A 26,655-nucleotide genomic window follows, 5' to 3' on the forward strand; every position below is an offset into this window, starting at 1 on the left:
GTGTTCCCCAACAAGGTAACCCCCACACCATGACCAAACTGCAGGAGGAGTTAGATACTGTGTTCCCCAACAAGGTAACCCCCACACCATGACCAAACTGCAGGAGGAGATAGATACTGTGTTCCCCAACAAGGTAACCCCCACACCATGACCAAACTGCAGGAGGAGATAGATACTGTGTTCCCCAACAAGGTAACCCCCACACCATGACCAAACTGCAGGAGGAGATAGATACTGTGTTCCCCATCAAAGTAACCCCGGTGTCAGATGTGGTGAGGTACTGATGTACACTACCGGTCAAAAGTTTTAGAATACCTACTCATTCAAGGGTTTTTCTTTATTTTTACTATTTTCTACACTGTAAAATAATGGTGAAGACATCAAAACTATGAAATAACACATATGGAATCATGTAGTAACCAAAAAAGTGTTAAACAAATCCAAATATATTTTATATTTGAGATTCTTCAAATAGCCACCCTTTGCCTTGATGACAGCTTTGCACACTCTTGGCATTCTCTCAACCAGCTTCACCTGGAATGCTTTTCCAACAGTCTTGAAGGAGTTCCCACATATGCTGAGCACTTGTTGGCTGCTTGTCCTTCACTCTGCGGTCTGACTCATCCCAAACCATCTCAATTTGGTTGAAGTTGGGGGATTGTGGAGGCCAGGTCATCTGATGCAGCACTCCATCACTCTCCTTCTTGGAAAAATAGTCCTTACACAGCCTGGAGGTGTGTTGGGTCATTGTCCTATTGAGAAAACAAATGATAGTCCCACTAAGCACAAACCAGATGGGATGGCGTATCGCTGCAGAATGCTGAGGTAGCCATGCTGGTAAAGTGTTCCTTGAATTCTAAATAAATCACAGACAGTGTCACCAGCAAAGCACCCCCACACATCACACCTCCTCCTCCATGCTTTACGGTGGGAAATACACATCGCGTATCACAAAGACACAGCGTTTGGATCCAAAAATCTCCAATTTGGACTCCAGACCAAAGGACAAATTTCCTCCGGTCTAATGTCCATTGCTCGTGTTTCTTGGCCCATGCAAGTCTCTTCTTCTTATTGGTGTCCTTTAGTAGTGGTTTGAAGGCCTGATTCACACAGTCTCCTCTGAACTGTTGATGTTGAGATGTGTCTGTTACTTGAACTCTGTGAAGCATTTATTTAGGTTGCAATTTCTGAGGCTGGTAACTCTAATGAACTTATCCTCTGCAGCAGAGGTAACTCTGGGTCTTCCATTCCTGTGGCGGTCCTCATGAGAGCCAGTTTCATCATAGCGCTTGATGGGTTTTTGCAACTGCACTTAAAGAAACTTTCAATGTTCTTGAAATGTTCCATATTGACTGACCTTCATGTCTTAAAGTAATGATGGACTGTCATTTCTTTTTGCTTATTTGAGCTGTTCTTGCCATAATAGGGACTTGGTATTTTAGCAAACAGGGCTATCTTCTGTATACCCCCCTATCTTGTCACAACACAACTGATTGGCTTAAGAAGGAAAGAAATTCCACAAATTAACTTTTAAGAAGGCACACCTGTTAATTGAAATGCATTCCAGGTGACTACCTCATGAAGATGGTTGAGAGAATGCCAAGAGTGTGCAGTGCTGTCATCAAGGCAAAGGGTGGCTATTTGAAGAATCTCAAATATAAAATATATTTTGATTTGTTTAACACTTTTTTGGTTACTACATGATTCCATATGAGTTATTTCATAGTTTTGATGTCTTCACTATTATTCTACAATGTAGAAAATAGTAAAAAATAAACAAAAACCCTTGAATGAGTGGATGTTCTAAAACTTGTGACCGGTAGTGTAAGTATTCACATGTGTGTGTAACCCCGGTCCGGTGTCAGATGTGTTGAGGTACTGATGTGTTGAGGTACTGATGTGTGTGTAACCCCGGTGTCAGATGTGTTGAGGTACTGATGTGTGTGTAACCCCGGTGCCAGATGAGGTGAGGTACTGACGTGTGTGTAACCCCGGTGTCAGATGTGTTGAGGTACTGATGTGTGTGTAACCCCGGTGCCAGATGTGTTGAGGTACTGATGTGTGTGTAACCCCGGGGTCAGATGTGTTGAGGTACTGATGTGTGTGTAACCCCGGTGCCAGATGTGGTGAGGTACTGATGTATGTGTAACCCCGGTGCCAGATGTGTTGAGGTACTGATGTATGTGTAACCCCGGTGCCAGATGTGTTGAGGTACTGATGTGTGTGTAACCCCGGTGCCAGATGAGGTGAGGTACTGACGTGTGTGTAACCCCGGTGTCAGATGTGTTGAGGTACTGATGTGTGTGTAACCCCGGTGCCAGATGTGTTGAGGTACTGATGTGTGTGTAACCCCGGTCCGGTGTCAGATGTGGTGAGGTACTGATATATGTGTAACCCCGATGTCAGATGTGTTGAGGTACTGATGTGTGTGTAACCCCGGTGCCAGATGTGGTAAGGTACTGATGTGTGTGTAACCCCGGTTCAGGCTCCTATCCAGTACGAAGCTCTGATGCAGATGGACTATCTGGACAGTGTGTTGAACGAGTCTCTGAGACTGTATCCCATCTTCGGCCGACTGGAGAGGGTCGCCAAGAAGACGGTGGAGATCAACGGCATCGTCATCCCCAAAGACTGCGTTGTCATGGTTCCCACGTGGACCCTCCACCGCGACCCAGAGATCTGGTCCGACCCTGAGGAGTTCAAACCAGAGAGGTACTGGACCGCACCGTAACCACGGCACAACCACAATACAACCACATCACAACCACAATACAACCACATCACAACCACAGCACAACCACAATACAACCACATCACAACCACATCACAACCACAGCACAACCACATCACAACCACATCACAACCACAGCACAACCACAATACAACCACAATTCAACCACATCACAACCACAGCACAACCACAGCACAACCACAATACAATTTCAAAAGCACTACTTTACTACAACACAAGGATAAACACACTGCTGCAATGTAACCACAACCACAAATCAACTACAATACAATGTGTAATGTGACTCAACCACAACCACAAATCAACTACAATACAATGTGTAATGTGACTGAACCACAACCACAAATCAACTACAATACAATGTGTAATGTGACTGAACCACAACCACAAATCAACTACAATACAATGTGTAATGTGACTGAACCACAACCACAAATCAACTACAATGTAATGCGACAGAACCACAACCACAAATCAACTACAATACAATGTGTAATGTGACTGAACCACAACCACAAATCAACTACAATACAATGTGTAATGTGTTTGAACCACAACCACAAATCAACTACAATACAATGTGTAATGTGACAGAAATACAACCACAAATCAACTACAATACAATGTGTAATGTGACTGAACCACAACCACAAATCAACTACAATACAATGTGTAATGTGACTGAACCACAACCACAAATCAACTACAATACAATGTGTAATGTGACTGAACCACAACCACAAATCAACTACAATACAATGTGTAATGTGACTGAACCACAACCACAAATCAACTCCAATCCAATGTGTAATGTGACTGAACCCCAACCCCAAATCAACTCCAATCCAATGTGTAATGTGTCTGCCCTCTCCCTGTCCAGGTTCAGTAAGGAGAACAAGGAGTCTATTGACCCGTACACGTACATGCCGTTCGGGGCGGGGCCCAGGAACTGTATCGGGATGCGTTTCGCCCTGATCATGATCAAACTGGCCATGGTCGAGATCCTCCAGAGTTTCACATTCTCCGTCTGCGACGAGACCGAGGTGAGATGCTCACCTGAGCAGATGGAATATGACATCATCAAATATCAGTATCATTCATAGAGTTGGATAGAGGCTGCACTTACCGCAGCACTTGTTTTAACATGGTCAGCACCTGTTTTAACATGGACCTGTTTTAACATGGTAACCACCTGTTTTAACATGGACCTGTTTTAGCATGGTCACTATCTGTTCTAACATGGTCACTACCTGTTTTAACATGGTCACCACCTGTTTTAACATGGACCTGTTTTAGCATGGTCACCACCTGTTTTAACATGGACCTGTTTTAACATGGCCACCACCTGTTTTAACATGGTCACCACCTGTTTTAACATGTTCACCACCTGTTTTAGCATGGTCACCTCCTGTTTTAATATGGCCACCACCTCTTTTAAAAAGGTCACCACCTTTTTTTATCATGTACCTGTTTTAGCATGGTCACCACCTGTTTTAACATGGACCTGTTTTAACATGGACCTGTTTTAACATGGACCTGTTTTAAAATGGTCACCACCTGCTTTACATTGATAACCACTTGTTTTAGCATGGTCAACACTTGTTTCAGCATGGTCACTGCCTGTTTTAACATGGTCACTGCCTGTTTTAACATGGTACCACGTGTTTTAACATGGTCACCACCTGTTTTAACATGGACCTGTTTTAACATGATCACCACCTGTTTTGAAGAGAATAACATGACATGACAAAACATGATTGTGTCTCCCGAGTGGCACAGTGGTCTAAGGCACTGCGCCAACATTTTAAAACATGTTCACCACCTGTTTTAACATGGTCAGCGCCTGTTTTAGCATGGTCAGCGCCATCGTTGCAAATAAGGAAGAATCTCAATTGTCTTTCCTTGATTCCTCGCGGTTCTCTATCCACGCCTCCTCCTCAAAACCCATTGGATGAGAAGGAATGCGAGGAATCAAGGAAATGCAATTGATATTCTCCCTAGTCCTCTATTCAACTCTATGTTGACACTTCACACATAAAGACACTGGGGGGCGCTCTAGATCTGTGGTTAGGTTACTGTCTAATGGTTCAGGTTAGGACTATTCTTAGATCAGTGGTTAGGTTAGTGTCTAATGGTTCAGGTTAGTACTGGGTCAGGGGAATCTGGTCCTAGATCAGTGGTTAGGTTAGTGTCTAATGGTTCAGGTTAGTACTGGGGGCTCTGGGATCTATTTCTAGAATTGTGGTTAAGGCTGGGGAGGGTTATGTAACAGGAGTTATCAAGACGTCCAAAGATCACCCCAACACAACACACACAACGCCCACGCCCACACACACACACACACAGCATTGTCCAACCAGTGAGTTGGAGATCATGGACACATAATTATAAGATAATATAAATAACAATAATATATATCCCTTTAGCAGGATGCTTTTATCCAAAGTGACATATAGTCATGCATACATTTTAGGTATGGGTGGTCCCCGTTAACCTGGCGTTACAAGGCCCATGCTCTACCAACTGAGCTACAAAGGACCACAGTATTAAACCTTGTCCTGGACTAAAACACACTTTCAATGGACATTATCCCATAATGCAAGTTGTTGAATCCAAGGGCCCGTATTCACAAAGTGTCTCATAGTTGGAGATTGACGTACAGGGTTAAATAATTTATTACGTTTCTTTGGACAGGGACAAGGTGAAACAAAAGTCTCAGAAGTGATGCGTTGCACCAGATTTAGCTAACAGCTCATTTACATCTGCAGTCCCTGAAATAAATAGATATATGCTATGTTCTGTCATGTCATATCATGTTTTGTCATGTTCTGTTATATACCGGCTATTTGAGGTAGTTGAAGTAATATGTACATGTGGGTAGAGTTAAAGTGACTATGCATAAATAATTAACAGAGTAGCAGCAGTGTAAAAAGGATGGGGTGGGGGGGCAGTGCAAATAGTCCGGGTAGCCATGATTAGCTGTTCAGGAGTCTTATGGCTTGGGGGTAGAAGCTGTTGAGAAGTCTTTTGGACCTAGACTTGGCACTCCGGTACCGCTTGCCGTGCGGTAGCAGAGAGAACAGTCTATGACTAGGGTGGCTGGAGTCTTTGACAATTTTGAGGGCCTTCCTCTGACACCGCCTGGTATAGAGGTCCTGGATGGCAGGAAGCTTGGCCCCAGTGATGTACTGGGCCGTACTCACTACCCTCTGTAGTGCCTTGCGGTCGGAGGCCAAGCAGTTGCCATACCAGGCGGTGATGCAACCAGTCAGTATGCTCTCGATGGTGCAGCTGTATAATTTTTTGAGGATCTGAGGACCCATGCCAAATCTTTTCAGTCTCCTGAGGGGGAATAGGCTTTGTCGTGCCCTCTTCACGACTGTCTTGGTGTGTTTGGACCATGATAGTTTGTTGGTGATGTGGACACCAAGGAACTTGAAGCTCTCAACCTGTTCCACTACAGCCCCGTCGATGAGAATGGGGGTGTGCTCAGTCCTCTTTTTTTTCCTGTAGTCCACAATCATCTCCTTTGTCTTGGTCACGTTGAGGGAGAGGTTGTTGTCCTGGCACCACACGGCCAGGTCTCTGACCTCCTCCCTATAGGCTGTCTCATCGTTGTCGGTTATCAGGCCTACCACTGTTGTGTCGTCGGCAAACTTATTGATGGTGTTGGAGTCGTGCCTGGCCATGCAGTCATGGGTGAACAGAGAGTACAGGAGGGGACTGAGCACGCACCCCTGAGGAGCCCCCGTGTTGAGGATCAGTGTGGCAGATGTGTTGTTACCTACCCTTACCACCTGGGGGCGGCCCGTCAGGAAGTCCAGGATCCAGTTGCAGAGGGAGGTGTTTAGTCCCAGGATCCTTAGCTTAGTGATGACCTTAGAGGGCCCTAGGGTGTTGATAACCAGGGTTTGTTCTGTTCTGTTCTGTTATTCTCTATAGATCCTGTTGGAGATGGACAACCAGGGTTATGTTCTGTTCTGTTATTCTCTATAGACCCTGTTGGAGATGGACAACCAGGTTATGTTATGTTCTGTTATTCTCTATAGATCCTGTTGGAGATGGACAACCAAGGTTATGTTCTGTTCTGTTATTCTCTATAGATCCTGTTGGAGATGAACAACCAGGGTTCTGTTCTGTTATTCTCTATAGATGCTGTTGGAGATGGACAACCTGGGTTCTGTTCTGTTCTGTTATTCTCTATAGATCCTGTTGGATATGGACAACCAGGGTTATGTTATGTTCTGTTATTCTCTATAGATGCTGTTGGAGATGGACAACCAGGGTTATGTTCTGTTCTGTTATTCTCTATAGATCCTGTTGGAGATGGACAACCAGGGTTATGTTATGTTCTGTTATTCTCTATAGATCCTGTTGGAGATGGACAACCAGGGTTATGTTCTGTTCTGCTATTCTCTATAGATCCTGTTGGAGATGGACAACCAGGGTTATGTTCTGTTCTGTTATTCTCTATAGATCCTGTTGGAGATGGACAACCAGGGTTATGTTATGTTCTGTTATTCTCTATAGATCCTGTTGGAGATGGACAACCAAGGTTATGTTCTGTTCTGTTATTCTCTATAGATCCTGTTGGAGATGGACAACCAGGATTATGTTCTGTTCTGTTATTCTCTATAGATCCTGTTGGAGATGAACAACCAGGGTTCTGTTCTGTTATTCTCTATAGATGCTGTTGGAGATGGACAACCAGGGTTCTGTTCTGTTCTGTTATTCTCTATAGATCCTGTTGGATATGGACAACCAGGGTTATGTTATGTTCTGTTATTCTCTATAGATCCTGTTGGAGATGGACAACCAGGGTTATGTTCTGTTCTGTTATTCTCTATAGATCCTGTTGGAGATGGACAACCAAGGTTCTGTTATGTTCTGTTATTCTCTATAGATCCTGTTGGAGATGGACAACCAGGGTTATGTTCTGTTCTGTTATTCTCTATAGATCCTGTTGGAGATGGACAACCAGGGTTATGTTATGTTCTGTTATTCTCTATAGATCCTGTTGGAGATGGACAACCAGGGTTATGTTCTGTTCTGTTATTCTCTATAGATCCTGTTGGAGATGGACAACCAGGGTTATGTTCTGTTCTGTTATTCTCTATAGATCCTGTTGGAGATGGACAACCAGGGTTATGTTCTGTTATTCTCTATAGATCCTGTTGGTGATGGATAACCAGGGTTATGTTCTGTTATGTTATTCTCTGTAGATCCCGTTGGAGATGGACAACCAGGGTTATATTCTGTTCTGTTCTGTTATTCTCTATAGATCCTGTTGGAGATGCACAACCAGGGTTATGTTCTGTTCTGTTCTGTTATTCTCTATAGATCCTGTTGGAGATGGACAACCAGGGTTATGTTCTGTTCTGTTATTCTCTATAGATCCTGTTGGAGATGGACAACCAGGGTTATGTTCTGTTCTGTTATTCTCTATAGATCCTGTTGGATATGGACAACCAGGGTTATGTTCTGTTCTGTTATTCTCTATAGATCCTGTTGGAGATGGACAACCAGGGTTATGTTCTGTTATGTTATTCTCTGTAGATCCCGTTGGAGATGGACAACCAGGGTTATATTCTGTTCTGTTCTGTTATTCTCTATAGATCCTGTTGGAGATGCACTACCAGGGTTATGTTCTGTTCTGTTATTCTCTATAGATCCTGTTGGAGATGGACAACCAGGGTTATGTTCTGTTCTGTTCTGTTATTCTCTACAGATCCTGTTGGAGATGGACAACCAGGGTTATGTTCTGTTCTGTTATTCTCTATAGATCCTGTTGGAGATGGACAACCAGGGTTATGTTCTGTTCTGTTATTCTCTATAGATCCCGTTGGAGATGGACAACCAGGGTTATGTTCTGTTCTGTTATTCTCTATAGATCCTGTTGGAGATGGACAACCAGGGTTATGTTCTGTTCTGTTCTGTTATTCTCTATAGATCCTGTTGGAGATGGACAACCAGGGTTCTGTTCTGTTCTGTCATGTTATTCTCTATAGATCCTGTTGGATATAGACATCCAGGGTTATAGTCTGTTCTGTTTTTCTCTATAGATCCCGTTGGAGATGGATATCCAGGGTCTGCTGATGCCCAAAAGACCAATCAAACTGAGGCTGGAGCCTCGTAGCAACATCCCCTCCACCTCTCTGAAGAGTCCAAACACATGACCAAATGCAGGAGTACCCTACCAAACCCTACCATATATCTATCTATCTGTCTAACATATGAGTCTATCTATCTATCTAACATATGAGTATATCTATCTATCTATCTATCTATCTATCTATCTATCTATCTATCTATCTATCTATCTATCTATCTATCTATCTATCTATCTATCTATCTATCTATCTACAGTTGAAATACACCTTAGCCAAATACATTTAAACTCAGTTTTTCAAAATTCCTGACATTTAATCCTTGTAACAAATGCCCTGTCTTAGGTCAGTTAGGATCACCACATAATTTTAAGAATGTGAAATGTCAGATTGTTATTTTTTATTTTATTTTATTTAACCTTTATTTAACTAGACAAGTCAGTTAAGAACAAATTCTTACTTACAATGACGGCCTACACCGGCCAAAGCCGGACGAAGCTGGGCCAATTGTGCGCCGCCCTATGGGACTCCCAATCACGGCCGGTTGTGATACAGACTGGAATCGAACCAGGGGGTCTGTAGTGACACGTCAAGCACTGAGATGCAGTGCCTTAGACCGCTGCACCACTCGGGAGAATGATTTATTTCAGCTTTTATTTCTTTCATCACATTCCCAGTGAGACAGAAGTTTACATACACTCAATTTGTATTTGGTAGCATTGCCTTTCAATTGTTTAACTTGGGTCAAACGTTTCAGGTAGCCTTCCACAAGCTTCCCACAATAAGTTGGGTTTTGGCCCATTCCTCCTGACAGAGCAGGTGTAACTGAGTCAGGTTTGTAGGCCTCCTTGCTCGCAAACACTTTTTCAGTTCTGCCCACACATTTTCTATAGGCTTGAGGTCAGGGCTTTGTGATGGCCACTCCAATTCCTTGACTTTGTTGTCCTTAAGCCATTTTGCCACAACTTTGGAAGTATGCTTGGGGTCAATGTCCATTTGGAAGACCCATTTGCGACGAAGCTTTAACTTCCTTGCTGATGTCTTGAGATGTTGCTTCAATATATCCACATACTTTTCCTTCCTCATGATACCATCTATTTTGTGAAGTGCACAACTATCTATCTATCTATCTATCTATCTATCTATCTATCTATCTATCTATCTATCTATCTATCTATCTATCTATCTATCTATCTATCTATCTATCTATCTATCTATCTATCTATCTATCTATCTATCTATCTATCTATCTATCTATCTATCTATCTATCTATCTATCTATCTATCTATCTATCTATCTATCTATCTATCTATCTATCTATCTATCTATCTATCTATCTATCTATCTATCTATCTATCTATCTATCTATCTATCTATCTATCTATCTATCTATCTATCTATCTACTCTGAATATTCAGACCTTACCCTGCTATAGGCTAATGAATATTCAGGCTGGGATTCAATAGGCTACTGAATATAATATGACAATAAGACTGCATTCATGATAAATCTTGCATATGTCGGCTCAACCGGAAATTAACTTTAAATGGCGCATAGCTGACAAAGAGCTGGGATTGAATCCTGGTCTCAGTTTGAGTAGGGCTCAGAAACACATTTTCACCATATAAAAGAAAGATAGTAATACTATGGATGCATTAGGGGTACATGTCTTGTTAAAGTCAGACACCAGGGGTATTCAATCCATGGCAGATGTCATGTGTGGATCCTGTACACTACTGGCTGGAGGCTAGGATTCTCCTAGAATTTAGAACTCTAACTGGTGTTCTCTAGAACTCTACTCTCATTTTGTTCCTCTGGGTGTTCTGCTGTGCAGTCTTTCCAAAATAGAATCTTTACCGTCTGTTGAAATGATCGCTGCAGCTGCTTTGTTTTAAACTTTAATAATCACAAACCAATAAAAATCATTCCACTAAAGAACAAGGTCGTCTGTGTATTTATTAACCTTCATAAATCAAAACATAAGACACAAACACATAATCATGAGCACAATCAATATATATATTGGTTGATTGATGTTCTTTATCAATAAATATGTCTAATTTCACTCAGCTAGGCCTAATTGTAGTGTTTTGACTTGGTCATCCACACATTTTCTTTTCCGAACCCAATACTGCCGCCGTGTGGCCGTTGGATGTAAATACACAGCCCTGGTAGCTCGCCTGGTTCCATTCCGAACCCAATACTGCCGCCGTGTGGCCGTTGGATGTAAATACACAGCCCTGGTAGCTCGCCTGGTTCCATTCCGAACCCAATACTGCCGCCGTGTGGCCGTTGGATGTAAATACACAGCCCTGGTAGCTCGCCTGGTTCCATTCCATACTACTGATCCCCTCTCCACACTTTCCAGCTCTCTTGTACTTCCCGCATTTATAAACACAGTGCAGAGAATCTCTGGTCATGAAGTTCCCCTCCTTCACGCAGAGAACAGTTCACCTTCATTTCGCAATACAAAACAAACAGTCGGGGATAGCAGCGACCAAACAAGTGATCAGATCAATTTTTTTTTAAATTCTCAATTACGCCCAGAACCAATGCCATATGTCAAGCACTTGTTGTCGGTTCCTGGAACCGAGTATTAACCCTCTCCCTTACAAGGGCATACTCTGTTTAGTGTTTACCTTTAGGAAATAAAAAATTATGAAAAAAATCTAATTTTGAATCTGAAGATATTTTAGCTTATATTTAGTTGGAATCACATCTTAGATGATGCTTCCCTTTTTCACTACCGACAACCCTTCACGTTGCAGGGCCCTTTGTGTGTGAGAGTCGAGAGTGTGTTTTTATTTAGTTTGTTAGCTAAATTAGCAAGATACGAGCAAGCTAACTAGCTAGCTAACTGTCTGCTAAAGTGAACCCATTGCAAACATGACATAAGTATGTGGACACCCGCTCGTCGAACAAACATCTCACTCCAAAATCATGGGCATTAATATGGAGTTGTTCCCCCCTTTGCTGCTATAACAGCCTCCACTCTTCTGGGAAGGCTTTACACTAGATGTTGGAACATTGCTAAAGTCCTGCAGGAAGAGCTACGACGCTAATATTAGTGTAAATTCTTCACGTTTCATGGACCCAAGATCCAGAGGTAACACTGTACAGTGCAATAGAAGTTTGCCCCAATGCAATTCTGAAGTCTAATACAGCCACAGTGTGACTTTAACTATTATTTTTGGGTGTGTCAAATTAACTACTTATTGTCTTTTGTTTAATTAATATAACAACATTCCAACCTTGTTCAGCTTTACCTAGTCCAAATATGGCATTATTCCACTATTTGTATCCGTTTGCATCAGTTTCAATATGGGACTCTTATTCTGAAGGCGAACTGCAAATTCCATTGTGGCTAATCCTTATTGTGGCTAGCTTCACACAGGTGCTTTTCCGACGGGATACAACAATCACGCGCAAGTTGTACTGTCCCAAGCAGAATACTGAGAAGAGCAACAGTCGGTAGTCGATCCACACTAGAACCGGACAGAAAAAACAACTCAAAACCTGTCAGATCATTGGACAAGTGAACTCGAACCGAGCCTGAGAGAAAACGGGACCTTTGTTTTTAGAAGCAGCAGGGAGCCGAACCGGAGGAAAGATGAGTTTTCTGCCCTACTTCTCTGCTGAGACCTGGACACTCCTGGCCCTCCTCATCACCCTCATAGTGGTGTAAGAACTTCAAATGAAATTGTATTACATCAAATCAAATGTTATATGCCACATGCATGGTAGTTAACCGGTGTAGACTAACAGTGAAATGCTTACTTAGGGGTCATTTTCCAACAATGCAGAGTTAAAGATATGTTTTTATTTTTTGTAAATACTTCTCTAGAATATATTACTAGTTAATGTGTGTGTGTGTGTGTATAGGTATGGATACTGGCCCTATGGTGTATTCACTAAGATGGGGATCCCTGGACCCAAACCCCTACCTTACCTTGGCACAATGATGGAGTATAAAAAGGTTTGTAATAATATAATTATAATAATAATAATAATAATAATAATAATAATAATAATAATAATAATAATAATAATATGCCATTTAGCAGACGCTTTTATCCAAAGCCACTTACAGTCATGCCTGCATACATTATTTTGTGTATGGGTGGTCCCGGGGATCGAATCCACTACCTTGGCGTTACAAGCGCCGTGCTCTACCAGCTGAGCTACAGAGGACCACGTTGTCCACATTCATAGTAAACATCTCTTACATGTTTTACACAATAGTGTTTTTTCCCCCCATGTAAAATAATACAGAACAAACCCTCCTCAACCCTGACCTGTTTCAGGTGTTCAACACTCCTCAACCCTGACCTGTTTCAGGTGTTCAACACTCCTCAACCCTGACCTGTTTCAGGTGTTCAACACTCCTCAACCCTGACCTGTTTCAGGTGTTCATCCCTCCTCAACCCTGACCTGTTTCAGGTGTTCAACACTCCTCAACCCTGACCTGTTTCAGGTGTTCATCCCTCCTGAACCCTGACCTGTTTCAGGTGTTCATCCCTCCTGAACCCTGACCTGTTTCAGGTGTTCAACACTCCTCAACCCTGACCTGTTTCAGGTGTTCATCCCTCCTCAACCCTGACCTGTTTCAGGTGTTCATCCCTCCTCAACCCTGACCTGTTTCAGGTGTTCATCCCTCCTCAACCCTGACCTGTTTCAGGTGTTCAACACTCCTCAACCCTGACCTGTTTCAGGTGTTCATCCCTCCTGAACCCTGACCTGTTTCAGGTGTTCATCCCTCCTGAACCCTGACCTGTTTCAGGTGTTCAACACTCCTCAACCCTGACCTGTTTCAGGTGTTCATCCCTCCTCAACCCTGACCTGTTTCAGGTGTTCAACACTCCTCAACCCTGACCTGTTTCAGGTGTTCATCAATCATGAACCCTGACCTGTTTCAGGTGTTCATCCCTCCTAAACCCTGACCTGTTTCAGGTGTTCAACACTCCTCAACCCTGACCTGTTTCAGGTGTTCAACACTCCTCAACCCTGACCTGTTTCAGGTGTTCATCCCTCCTCAACCCTGACCTGTTTCAGTTGTTCAACACTCCTCAACCCTGACCTGTTTCAGGTGTTCAACACTCCTCAACCCTGACCTGTTTCAGGTGTTCAACACTCCTCAACCCTGACCTGTTTCAGGTGTTCATACCTCTTGAACCCTGACCTGTTTCAGGTGTTCATCCCTCCTGAACCCTGACCTGTTTCAGGTGTTCAACACTCCTCAACTCTGACCTGTTTCAGGTGTTCATCCCTCCTGAACCCTGACCTGTTTCAGGTGTTCATCCCTCCTCAACCCTGACCTGTTTCAGTTGTTCAACACTCCTCAACCCTGACCTGTTACAGGTGTTCAACACTCCTCAACCCTGACCTGTTTCAGGTGTTCATCCCTCCTCAACCCTGACCTGTTTCAGGTGTTCAACACTCCTCAACCCTGACCTGTTTCAGGTGTTCATCCCTCCTGAACCCTGACCTGTTTCAGGTGTTCAACACTCCTCAACCCTGACCTGTTTCAGGTGTTCAACACTCCTCAACCCTGACCTGTTTCAGGTGTTCATCCCTCCTCAACCCTGACCTGTTTCAGGTGTTCAACACTCCTCAACCCTGACCTGTTTCAGGTGTTCATCCCTCCTGAACCCTGACCTGTTTCAGGTGTTCATCCCTCCTCAACCCTGACCTGTTTCAGTTGTTCAACACTCATCAACCCTGACCTGTTTCAGGTGTTCAACACTCCTCAACCCTGACCTGTTTCAGGTGTTCAACACTCCTCAACCCTGACCTGTTTCAGGTGTTCATCCCTCCTCAACCCTGACCTGTTTCAGGTGTTCAACACTCCTCAACCCTGACCTGTTTCAGTTGTTCATCCCTCCTCAACCCTGACCTGTTTCAGTTGTTCAACACTCCTCAACCCTGACCTGTTTCAGGTGTTCAACACTCCTCAACCCTGACCTGTTTCAGGTGTTCAACACTCCTCAACCCTGACCTGTTTCAGGTGTTCATCCCTCTTGAACCCTGACCTGTTTCAGGTGTTCATCCCTCCTGAACCCTGACCTGTTTCAGGTGTTCATCCCTCCTGAACCCTGACCTGTTTCAGGTGTTCAACACTCCTCAACTCTGACCTGTTTCAGGTGTTCATCCCTCCTGAACCCTGACCTGTTTCAGGTGTTCATCCCTCCTCAACCCTGACCTGTTTCAGTTGTTCAACACTCCTCAACCCTGACCTGTTACAGGTGTTCAACACTCCTCAACCCTGACCTGTTTCAGGTGTTCATCCCTCCTCAACCCTGACCTGTTTCAGGTGTTCAACACTCCTCAACCCTGACCTGTTTCAGGTGTTCATCCCTCCTGAACCCTGACCTGTTTCAGGTGTTCAACACTCCTCAACCCTGACCTGTTTCAGGTGTTCAACACTCCTCAACCCTGACCTGTTTCAGGTGTTCATCCCTCCTCAACCCTGACCTGTTTCAGGTGTTCATCCCTCCTGAACCCTGACCTGTTTCAGGTGTTCATCCCTCCTCAACCCTGACCTGTTTCAGTTGTTCAACACTCCTCAACCCTGACCTGTTTCAGGTGTTCAACACTCCTCAACCCTGACCTGTTTCAGGTGTTCAACACTCCTCAACCCTGACCTGTTTCAGGTGTTCATCCCTCCTCAACCCTGACCTGTTTCAGGTGTTCAACACTCCTCAACCCTGACCTGTTTCAGGTGTTCATCCCTCCTGAACCCTGACCTGTTTCAGGTGTTCAACACTCCTCAACCCTGACCTGTTTCAGGTGTTCAACACTCCTCAACCCTGACCTGTTTCAGGTGTTCATCCCTCCTCAACCCTGACCTGTTTCAGGTGTTCAACACTCCTCAACCCTGACCTGTTTCAGGTGTTCATCCCTCCTGAACCCTGACCTGTTTCAGGTGTTCATCCCTCCTCAACCCTGACCTGTTTCTGTTGTTCAACACTCATCAACCCTGACCTGTTTCAGGTGTTCAACACTCCTCAACCCTGACCTGTTTCAGGTGTTCAACACTCCTCAACCCTGACCTGTTTCAGGTGTTCATCCCTCCTCAACCCTGACCTGTTTCAGGTGTTCAACACTCCTCAACCCTGACCTGTTTCAGTTGTTCATCCCTCCTCAACCCTGACCTGTTTCAGTTGTTCAACACTCCTCAACCCTGACCTGTTTCAGGTGTTCAACACTCCTCATCCCTGACCTGTTTCAGGTGTTCAACACTCCTCAACCCTGACCTGTTTCAGGTGTTCATCCCTCTTGAACCCTGACCTGTTTCAGGTGTTCATCCCTCCTGAACCCTGACCTGTTTCAGGTGTTCAACACTCCTCAACTCTGACCTGTTTCAGGTGTTCATCCCTCCTGAACCCTGACCTGTTTCAGGTGTTCATCCCTCCTCAACCCTGACCTGTTTCAGTTGTTCAACACTCCTCAACCCTGACCTGTTACAGGTGTTCAACACTCCTCAACCCTGACCTGTTTCAGGTGTTCATCCCTCCTCAACCCTGACCTGTTTCAGGTGTTCAACACTCCTCAACCCTGACCTGTTTCAGGTGTTCATCCCTCCTGAACCCTGACCTGTTTCAGGTGTTCAACACTCCTCAACCCTGACCTGTTTCAGGTGTTCAACACTCCTCAACCCTGACCTGTTTCAGGTGTTCATCCCTCCTCAACCCTGACCTGTTTCAGGTGTTCATCCCTCCTGAACCCTGACCTGTTTCAGGTGTTCATCCCTCCTCAACCCTGACCTGTTTCAGTTGTTCAACACTCCTCAACCCTGACCTGTTTCAGGTGTTCAACACTCCTCAACCCTGACCTGTTTCAGGTGTTCAACACTCCTCAACCCTGACCTGTTTCAGGTGTTCATCCCTCCTCAACCCTGACCTGTTTCAGGTGTTCAACACTCCTCAACCCTGACCTGTTTCAGGTGTTCATCCCTCCTCAACCCTGACCTGTTTCAGTTGTTCAACACTCCTCAACCCTGTCCTGTTTCAGGTGTTCAACACTCCTCAACCCTGACCTGTTACCGGTGTGTTCTCTGTTCAGGCATGAATCAGCTGTTTTTTCTCTCTCTCTCTCTCTCTCTCTCTCTCTCTCTCTCTCTCTCTCTCTCTCTCAATTCAATTCAATTTCAATTCAATTTAAGGGCTTTATTTGCATGGGAAACGTATGTTAACATTGCCAAAGCAAGTGAAGTAGATATTAAAGAAAAGTGAAATAAACAATAAATATTAACAGTAAACATTACACTCAGAAGTTCCAAAAGAATAAAGACATTTCAAATGTCATATTATGTCTATATACAGTGTTGTAACAATGTGCAAATAATTAAAGTACAAATGGGAAAATAAATAAACTGGGTTATAAATATGGGTTGTATTTACAATGGTGTTTTTTCTTCACTGGTTGCCCTTTTCTTGTGGCAACAGGTCACAAATCTTTCAGCTGTGATGGCACACTGGTTTTTCAACCAGTAGATAAGGGAGTTTATCAAAATTGGATTTGTTTTCGAATTCTTTGTGGATCTCTGTAATCTGAGGGAAATATGTGTCTCTAATATGGTCATACATTTGGCAGGAGGTTAGGAAGTGCAGCTCAGTTTCCACCTCATTTTGTGGGCAGTGTGCACATAGCTTGTCTTCTCTTGAGAGCCAGGTCTGCCTACGGCGGCCTTTCTCAATAGCAAGGCTATGCTCACTGAGTCTGTACATAGTCAAAGCTTTCCTTAAGTTTGGGTCAGTCACAGTGGTCAGATATTCTGCCACTGTGTACTCTCTGTTTAGAGCCAAATAGCATTCTAGTTTGCTCTGTTTTTTTGTTTGTTCTTTCCAATGTGTCAAATAATTATCTTTGTTTTCTCATGATTTGGTTGGGTCTAATTGTGTTGTTGTTGTTGTCCTGGGGCTCTGTGGGGTCTGTTTGTGTTTGTGAACAGAGCCCCAGGACCAGCTTGCTTAGGGGACTCTTCTCCAAGTTCATCTCTCTTTAGGTGATGGCTTTGTTATGGAAGGTTTGGGAATCGCTTCCTGTGTGGATTGTAGAATTTAACAGCTCTTTTCTGGATTTTGATCATTAGCGGGTATCGGCCTAATTCTGCTCTGCATGCATTATTTGGTGTTTTCCATTGTACACAGATGATATTTTTTGCAGAATTCTGCATGCAGAGTCTCAATTTGGTGTTTGTCCCATTTTGTGAATTCTTGGTTGGTGAGCGGACCCAGACCTCACAACCATAAAGGGCAATGGGTTCTATAACTGATTCAAGTATTTTTAGCCAGATCCTAATTGGTATGTCAAATTTGATGTTCCTTTTGATGGCATAGAAGGCCCTTCTTGCCTTGTATCTCAGATCGTTCACAGCTTTGTGGAAGTTACCTGTGGCGCTGATGTTTAGGCCGAGGTATGTGTAGTTTTTTGTGTGCTCTAGGGCAACAGTGTCTAGATGGAATTTGTATTTGTGGTCCTGGCAACTGGACCTTTTTTGGAAGACCATTATTTTTGTCTTACTGAGATTTACTGTCAGGGCCCAGGTCTGACAGAATCTGTGCAGAAGATCTAGGTGCTGCTGTAGGCCCTCCTTGGTTGGGGAAAGAAGCACCAGATCATCAGCAAACAGTAGACATTTGACTTCAGATTCTAGTAGGGTGAGGCCGGGTGCTGCAGACTGTTCTAGTGCCCTCGCCAATTCGTTGATACATATGTTGAAGAGGGTGGGGCTTAAACTGCATCCCTGTCTCACCCCACGGCCCTGTGGAAAAAAATGTGTGTTTTTTAACCATTTTAACCGCATTTTTTAATTTTAACTGGATTTTATAATGTCGTATGTTTTCCCCCCAACACCACTTTCCATCAATTTGTATAGCAGACCCTCATGCCAAATTGAGTCAAAAGCTTTTTTGAAATCAACAAAGCATGAGAAGACTTTGCCTTTGTTTTGGTTTGTTTGTTTGTCAATTAGGGTGTGCAGGGTGAATACGTGGTCTGTGGTACGGTAATTTGGTAAAAAGCCAATTTGACATTTGCTCAGTACATTGTCTTCACTGTGGAAATGAACTAGTCTGCTGTTAATGATGATGCAGAGGATTTTCCCAAGGTTGCTGTTGACGCATATCCCACGGTAGTTATTGGGGTCAAATGTGTCTCTCTCTCTCTCTCTCTCTCTCTTTCTCTCTCTCTCTTTCTCTCTCTCTTTCTCTCTCTCTCTCTCTCTCTCTCTCTCTCTCTCTCTCTCTCTCTCTCTCTCTCTCTCTCTCTCTCTCTCTCTCTCTCTCCAGGGTTTCACTAACTTTGACACAGAGTGCTTTCAGAAGTACGGGAGAATCTGGGGGTGAGTTCAGTTGGCTGTACCGTAATAGGAAGACTCACAACTGTACTATGCTCTTTCCTTACAATTCATCACCTGCTCAAGCTATCATGTGACCATGAATAATACTATTAATAATAATATCAACAACAAGAATGTTTTATATGTAGTTTTATATGAGGTGGTTTAAGCCAGGTGTCTGTGTGTTTCTCCTCTGTGAAGGATCTATGATGGGAGGCAGCCTGTTCTGTGTATCATGGACAAAAGCATGATCAAGACCATCCTGATTAAAGAGTGTTACAACATCTTCACCAACCGCAGGGTGAGACACACACACACACACACACACACACACACACACACACACACACACACACACACACACATATCCCCCTAATAATAATAATCCTAACATCATTATTTATATTATTAATACATTATCTGTGGAATTCATGTAAATATGAAAGACTTCTGTCTGAAAGGTGAGCTGTTTGATAATTATTACAACTGTCCTCCATGTTTTAGAACTTCCATCTGAACGGAGAGCTGTTTGATAATTATTACAACTGTCCTCCATGTTTTAGAACCTCCATCTGAACGGAGAGCTGTTTGATAATTATTACAACTGTCCTCCATGTTTTAGAACCTCCATCTGAACGGCGAGCTGTTTGATAATTATTACAACTGTCCTCCATGTTTTAGAACCTCCATCTGAACGGAGAGCTGTTTGATGCGTTGACCGTTGCAGAGGACGATACATGGAGACGGATCCGCAGTGTCCTCTCTCCTTCCTTTACCTCCGGACGACTAAAAGAGGTAGAACCATCCCTCCATCTCCCTCATCCTTTTATCATCTGTCAGTTCTACTCCTGTTTTATTAATATATTATAAACTCATTATAGCTTGTTATAAACTTTTTATAAACCCATTTTGAACGTGTTATAAACCTATTATCTGGACCCTTTCTTTCTAAAACTAGCCGCCGAAATTGTCGCAACCCCTATTACTAGCCTGTTCAACCTCTCTTTCGTAACGTCTGAGATCCCCAGAGATTGGAAAGCTGCCACGGTCATCCCCCTCTTCAAAGGGGGTGACACTCTAGATCCAAACTGTTACAGACCTATATCCATCCTGCCCTGCCTTTCGAAAGTTTTTGAAAGCCAAGTTAACAAACAGATCACTGACCATTTCGAATCCCACCGTATCTTCTCCGCTATGAAATCCGGTTTCCGAGCTGGTCATGGGTGCACTTAACCGTGATCGATAATAGACAGTACTGTGCAGCCGTCTTCATCGACCTGGCCAAGGCTTTCGACTCTGTCAACCACTGCATTCTTATTGGCAGACTAAATAGCCTTGGTTTCTCAAATGACTGCCTCGCCTGGTTCACCAACTACTTCTCAGATAGAGTTCAATGTGTCAAATCGGAGAGCCTGTTGTCTGGACCTATGGCAGTCTCTATGGGGGTGCCACAGGGTTCAATTCTTGGGCCGACACTTTTCTCCGTGTATATCAATGATGTCGCTCTTGCTGCTGGTGACTCTCAGATCCACCTCTACGCAGACGACACCATTTTGTATACATCTGGCCCTTCATTGGACACTGTGTTAACAAACCTCCAAACGAGCTTCAATGCCATACAACACTCCTTCCATGGCCTCCAACTGCTCTTAAACGCTAGTAAAACTAAATGCATGCTCTTCAATCGAACACTGCTGGCACCCGCCCACCCGACTAGAATCACTACTCTCGACGGGTCTGACCTAGAGTATGTGGACAACTACAAATACCTATGTGTCTGGTTAGACTGTAAACTCTCCTTCCAGACTCACATTAAGCATCTCCAATCCAAAGTTAAATCTAGAATCGGCTTCCTATTTCGCAACAAAGCCTCCTTCACTCATGCTGCCAAACATGCCCTCGTAAAACTGACTATCCTACCGATCCTTGACTTTGGCGATGTCATTTACAAAATAGCCTCCAACACTCTACTCAGCAAATTGGATGTAGTCTATCACAGTGCCATCCGTTTTGTCTCCAAAGCCCCATACACTACCCACCACTGTGACCTGTACGCTCTTGTTGGCTGGTCCTCACTACATATTCGTCGCCAAACCCACTGGCTCCAGGCCATCTATAAATCACTGCTAGGCAAATCCCCGCCTTATCTTAGCTCATTGGTCACCATAGCAACACCACCCGTAGTATGCGCTCCAGCAGGTATATCTCACTGGTCATCCCCAAAGCCAACACCTCCTTTGGCCGCCATTCCTTCCAGTTCTCTGCTGCCAATGACTGGAACGAATTGCAAAAATCTCTGAAGCTGGAGACTCTTAACTCCCTCACTAACTTTAAGCATCAGTTGTCAGAGCACCTTACCGATCACTGCACCTGTACACAGCCCATCTGAAATTAGCCCGCCCAACTACCTCATCCCTATATTGTTATTTATTTTGCTCATTTGAACCCCAGTATCTCTATTTGCACATCATCTCTTGCACATCTATCACTCCAGTGTTAATACTAAATTGTAATTATTTTGCACTATAGCCTATTTATTGCCTTATCTCCATAACTTGCTATATTTGCACACACTGTATATATATTTTCTGTTGTATTTTTGACTTTATGTTTTGTTTTATCCCATATGTAACTCTGTGTTGTTGTTTTTATCGCACTGCTTTGCTTTATCTTGGCCAGGTCGCAGTTGTAAATGAGAACTTGTTTTCAACTGGCTTACCTGGTTAAATAAAGGTGAAAAAAAAAATATATCAACGTGTTAATCTCTCTCTCTGCTAACCTGCTGCCCTCTCTCTCTCTCTCTCCACCCCTCTCTCTCTCTCTCATTCTCTCTCTCTCTCTCTCTCTCCCTCTCTCTCTCTCTCTCTCTCTCTCTCTCTCTCTCTCTCTCTCTCTCTCTCTCTCTCTCCCCCCCCTCTCTCTCTCTCTCATTCTCTCTCTCTCTCTCTCTGTCTCTCTCTCTCTCTCTCTCTCTCTCTCTCTCTCTCTCTCTCTCTCTCTCTCTCTCTCTCTCTCTCTCTCTCCCTCTCTCTCTCTGTCTCTGTCTCTCTCTCTCTCTCTCTCTCTCTCTCTCTCTCTCTCTCTCTCTCTCTCTCCTCTAGATGTTTGGTATCATGAAGCAGCACTCCTCTACCCTGCTGAATGGAATGAAGAAGCAGGCAGATAAAGACCAGGCCATCGAACTGAAGGAGTGAGTCCTGACCTCTGACCCCTAACCTCTGACTTTTCACCTTACACCTCTGTGTCTTTGATTGTAATACACACACACAGTACCTTCAGAAAGTATTCACACCCCTTGATTTATTCCACATTTTGTGTTACAGCCTGAATTCAAAATGGATAAAAAATAATAATAATCTCACCCGTCTACACACAATACCCCATTACCTTGGTAATGTAGTATACAGAGTAACGGTTACCTAGGTGATGTAGTATACAGAGTAACGGTTACCTTGGTGATGTAGTATAGAGAGTAACGGTTACCTAGGTGATGTAGTATACAGAGTAACGGATACCTAGGTGATGTAGTATACAGAGTAACGGTTACCTTGGTGATGTAGTATACAGAGTAACGGTTACCTTGGTAATGTAGTATACAGAGTAACGGTTACCTAGGTGATGTAGTATACAGAGTAACGGTTACCTTGGTGATGTAGTAAAGAGAGTAACGGTTACCTTGGTGATGTAGTATAGAGAGTAACGGTTACCTAGGTGATGTAGTATAGAGAGTAACGGTTACCTAGGTGATGTAGTATAGAGAGTAACGGTTACCTAGGTGATGTAGTATAGAGAGTAATGGTTACCTAAGTGATGTAGTATAGAGAGTAACTGTTACCTAGGTGATGTAGTATACAGAGTAACGGTTACCTAGGTGATGTAGTATACAGAGTAACGGTTACCTAGGTGATGTAGTATACAGAGTAACGGTTACCTAGGTGATGTAGTATAGAGAGTAACATTACCTAGGTAATGTAGTATACAGAGTAACGGTTACCTTGGTGATGTAGTATAGAGAGTAACAGTTACCTTGGTGATGTAGTATAGAGAGTAACGGTTACCTTGGTAATGTAGTATACAGAGTAACGATTACCTTGGTGATGTAGTATACAGAGTAACGGTTACCTTGGTAATGTAGTATACAGAGTAACGGTTACCTTGGTAATGTAGTATAGAGAGTAACGGTTACCTTGGTGATTTAGTATAGAGTAATGTTACCTAGGTGATATAGTATAGAGAGTAACGGTTACCTAGGTGATGTAGTATAGAGAGTAACGGTTACCTAGGTGATGTAGTATAGAGAGTAACGGTTACCTAGGTGATGTAGTATACAGAGTAACGGTTACCTAGGTGATGTAGTATACAGAGTAACGGTTACCTAGGTGATGTAGTATACAGAGTAACGGTTACCTTGGTGATGTAGTATAGAGAGTAACGGTTACCTAGGTGATGTAGTATACAGAGTAACGGTTACCTTGGTGATGTAGTATAGAGAGTAACGGTTACCTTGGTGATGTAGTATACAGAATAATGGTTACTTAGGTTATGTAGTATAGAGAGTAATGGTTACCTAGGTGATGTAGTATAGAGAGTAACGGTTACCTAGGTGATGAGTATACAGAGTAACGGTTACCTTGGTGATGTAGTATACAGAGTAACGGTTACCTTGGTGATGTAGTATAGAGAGTAATGTTACCTAGGTGATGTAGTATAGAGAGTAACGGTTACCTAGGTGATGTAGTATAGAGAGTAACGGTTACCTAGGTGATGTAGTATAGAGAGTAACGGTTACCTTGGTGATGTAGTATAGAAAGTAACGGTTACCTTGGTGATGTAGTATAGAGAGTAACGGTTACCTAGGTGATGTAGTATAGAGAGTAACGTTACCTAGGTGATGTAGTATAGAGAGTAACGGTTACCTAGGTGATGTAGTATAGAGAGTAACGGTTACCTAGGTGATGTAGTATAGAGAGTAACGGTTACCTAGGTGATGTAGTATAGAGAGTAACGGTTACCTAGGTGATGTAGTATAGAGAGTAACGGTTACCTAGGTGATGTATTATAGAGAGTAACGGTTACCTTGGTGATGTAGCATAGAGAGTAACGGTTACCTAGGTGATGTAGTATAGAGAGTAACGGTTACCTAGGTTATGTAGTATACAGAGTAACGGTTACCTAGGTGATGTAGTATACATAGTAACGGTTACCTTGTTGATGTAGTATAGAGAGTAACGGTTACCTAGGTGATGTAGTATAGAGAGTAACGGTTACCTAGGTGATGTAGTATACAGAGTAACGGTTACCTAGGTGATGTAGTATACATAGTAACGGTTACCTAGGTGATGTAGTATAGAGAGTAACGGTTACCTAGGTGATGTAGTATAGAGAGTAACGGTTACCTAGGTGATGTAGTATACAGAGTAACGGTTACCTAGGTGATGTAGTATACATAGTAACGGTTACCTAGGTGATGTAGTATAGAGAGTAATGGTTACCTTGGTAATGTAGTATACAGAGTAACAGTTACCTTGGTGATGTAGTATAGAGAGTAACGGTTACCTAGGTGATGTAGTATAGAGAGTAACGGTTACCTAGGTAATGTAGTATAGAGAATACAATACCCCATAATGACAAAGTGAAAACATGTTTTTAGGACATATATACAGAAATATCTCATTTACATAAGTATTTACACCCCTGAGTGAATACATGTTAGAATCACATTTGGCAGTGATTACAGCGGTGAGTCTTTCTGGGTAAGTCTCTAAGAGCTTTGTACACCTGGTTTGTACAATATTCGCACATTATTATTTTTAAAATTCGTTGTTGATCATTGCTAGACAGCCATTTCAAGTCTTGCCGTGGATTTTCAAGCCGATTTAAGTCAATACTGTAACTAGGCCACTCAGGAAACATTCAATGTCGTCTAAGTAAGCAACTCCTGTGTATATTTGGCCTTGTGTTTTAGGTTATTGTCCTGCTGAAAGGTGAATCTGTCTGGTTGAAAGCAGACTGAACCAGGTTTTTGTCTAGGATTTTGCCTGTGCTTAGCTCTATTCGTTTTATTTTTATCCTAAAAAACTCTCTAGTCCTTGCCGATGACAAGCATACCCATAACATGATGCAGCCACCACCATGCTTGAAAATAGGAAGAGTGGTACTCAGTGATGTGTTGCGCTGGATTTGCCCCAAACGTAACACTTTGTATTCAGGGCATAAAGTTAATTTCTTTGCCACATTTTTGGCAGTTTTATTTTAGTGCCTTATTGCAAACAGGATGCATGTTTTGGAATATTTTTTATTCTGTACAGGCTTCCTTCTTTTCTTATAACTGTTTTAAAGTCACCATTGGCTTCATGGTGAAATTCCTGAGCGGTTTCCTTCCTCTCCGGCAACTGTGTTAGGAAGGACGCCTGTATCTTTGTAGTGACTGGGTGTATTGATACACCATCCAAAGTGTAATTAATAACTTCACCATGCTCAAAGGGATATTCAATGTCTGCTTTGCGAGGCATTAGAAAACCTCCCTGGTCTTTGTGGTTGAATCTGTGTTTGAAATTCACTGCTCGACTGAGGGACCTGACAGATAATTGTATGTGTGGGGTACAGAGATGAGGTAGTCATAAAAATAATCATGCTAAACACTATCATTGCACACAGAGTGACTCCATGCAACTCATTATGTGACTTGTTGAGCACATTTTTACTCCTGACCTTATTTAGACTTTCCAGAACAAAGGGGTTGAAGACTTATTGACTCAAGATATTTCAGCTTTTCATTTTTAATTCCTTTGTAAAAGTTTCTAAAAACATAATTCCACTTTGACACACTTCACTTTGTGTGAAGGCCAGTGACACTAAATCTCTATTTAATCCATTTTAAATTCAGGCTGTAAAACAAGAAAATTTTGAAAAAGTCAAAGGGTGTGAATACTTTCTGAAGGGACTGTATATAATATGACACTTAACAGACGTTTGATGTTTTTGGGGGAAATACCTGTATGGTTGTGGTCATAGTTGTGGTCAGTAGTTGTTTTCAGTAGTTGTGTGGTCAGTATTTGTGGTCAGTAGTTGTGTGGTTGTGGTCAGCAGTTGTGTGGTTGTGGTCAGTATTTGTGTGGTTGTGGTCAGTAGTTGTGGTCAGTAGTTGTGTGGATGTAGTCAGTAGTTGTGGTCAGTCGTTGTGTGGTTGTGGTCAGTAGTTGTGTGGATGTGGTCAGTAGTTGTGGTCAGTAGTTGTGGTCAGTAGTTGTGGTCAGTAGTTGTGGTCAGTAGTTGTGGTCAGTAGTTGTGTGGTTGTGGTCAGTAGTTGTGGTCAGTAGTTGTGGTCAGTAGTTGTGTGGATATGGTCAGTAGTTGTGGTCAGTCGTTGTGTAATTGTGGTCAGTAGTTGTGTGGATTTGGTCAGTAGTTGTGGTCAGTAGTTGTGTAATTGTGGTCAGTAGTTGTGTGGTTGTGG

The 26,655-nt window shown here is 43.1% G+C and overlaps 1 protein-coding gene and 1 long non-coding RNA gene across 2 annotated transcripts in view; both read left to right on the forward strand.

The window, feature by feature from the left end:
• Positions 1-2,455: 2,455 nt before the first annotated feature.
• Positions 2,456-26,655, forward strand: part of LOC311119460 (cytochrome P450 3A27-like) — a 41,994-nt gene continuing 17,794 nt past the window's right edge. The window contains exons 1-6 of the mRNA XM_084194148.1: positions 2,456-2,712; positions 3,633-3,795; positions 19,150-19,202; positions 19,401-19,500; positions 19,881-19,994; positions 22,301-22,389. Coding sequence (XP_084050274.1) covers positions 2,510-2,712; positions 3,633-3,795; positions 19,150-19,202; positions 19,401-19,500; positions 19,881-19,994; positions 22,301-22,389 — 722 coding nt within the window. The 5' untranslated portion in view covers positions 2,456-2,509. The remainder of the gene's footprint in view (positions 2,713-3,632; positions 3,796-19,149; positions 19,203-19,400; positions 19,501-19,880; positions 19,995-22,300; positions 22,390-26,655) is intronic.
• On the forward strand, positions 6,337-7,967 carry LOC311119461. Its single transcript, XR_014611974.1, has 3 exons — positions 6,337-7,258; positions 7,308-7,577; positions 7,627-7,967. It is a non-coding gene; the product is annotated as an uncharacterized lncRNA (long non-coding RNA).

Source organism: Coregonus lavaretus (assembly GCF_964263955.1).
Source record: "Coregonus lavaretus genome assembly, contig: HAP1_SCAFFOLD_4216, whole genome shotgun sequence".
Classification (NCBI taxonomy): domain Eukaryota; kingdom Metazoa; phylum Chordata; class Actinopteri; order Salmoniformes; family Salmonidae; genus Coregonus; species Coregonus lavaretus.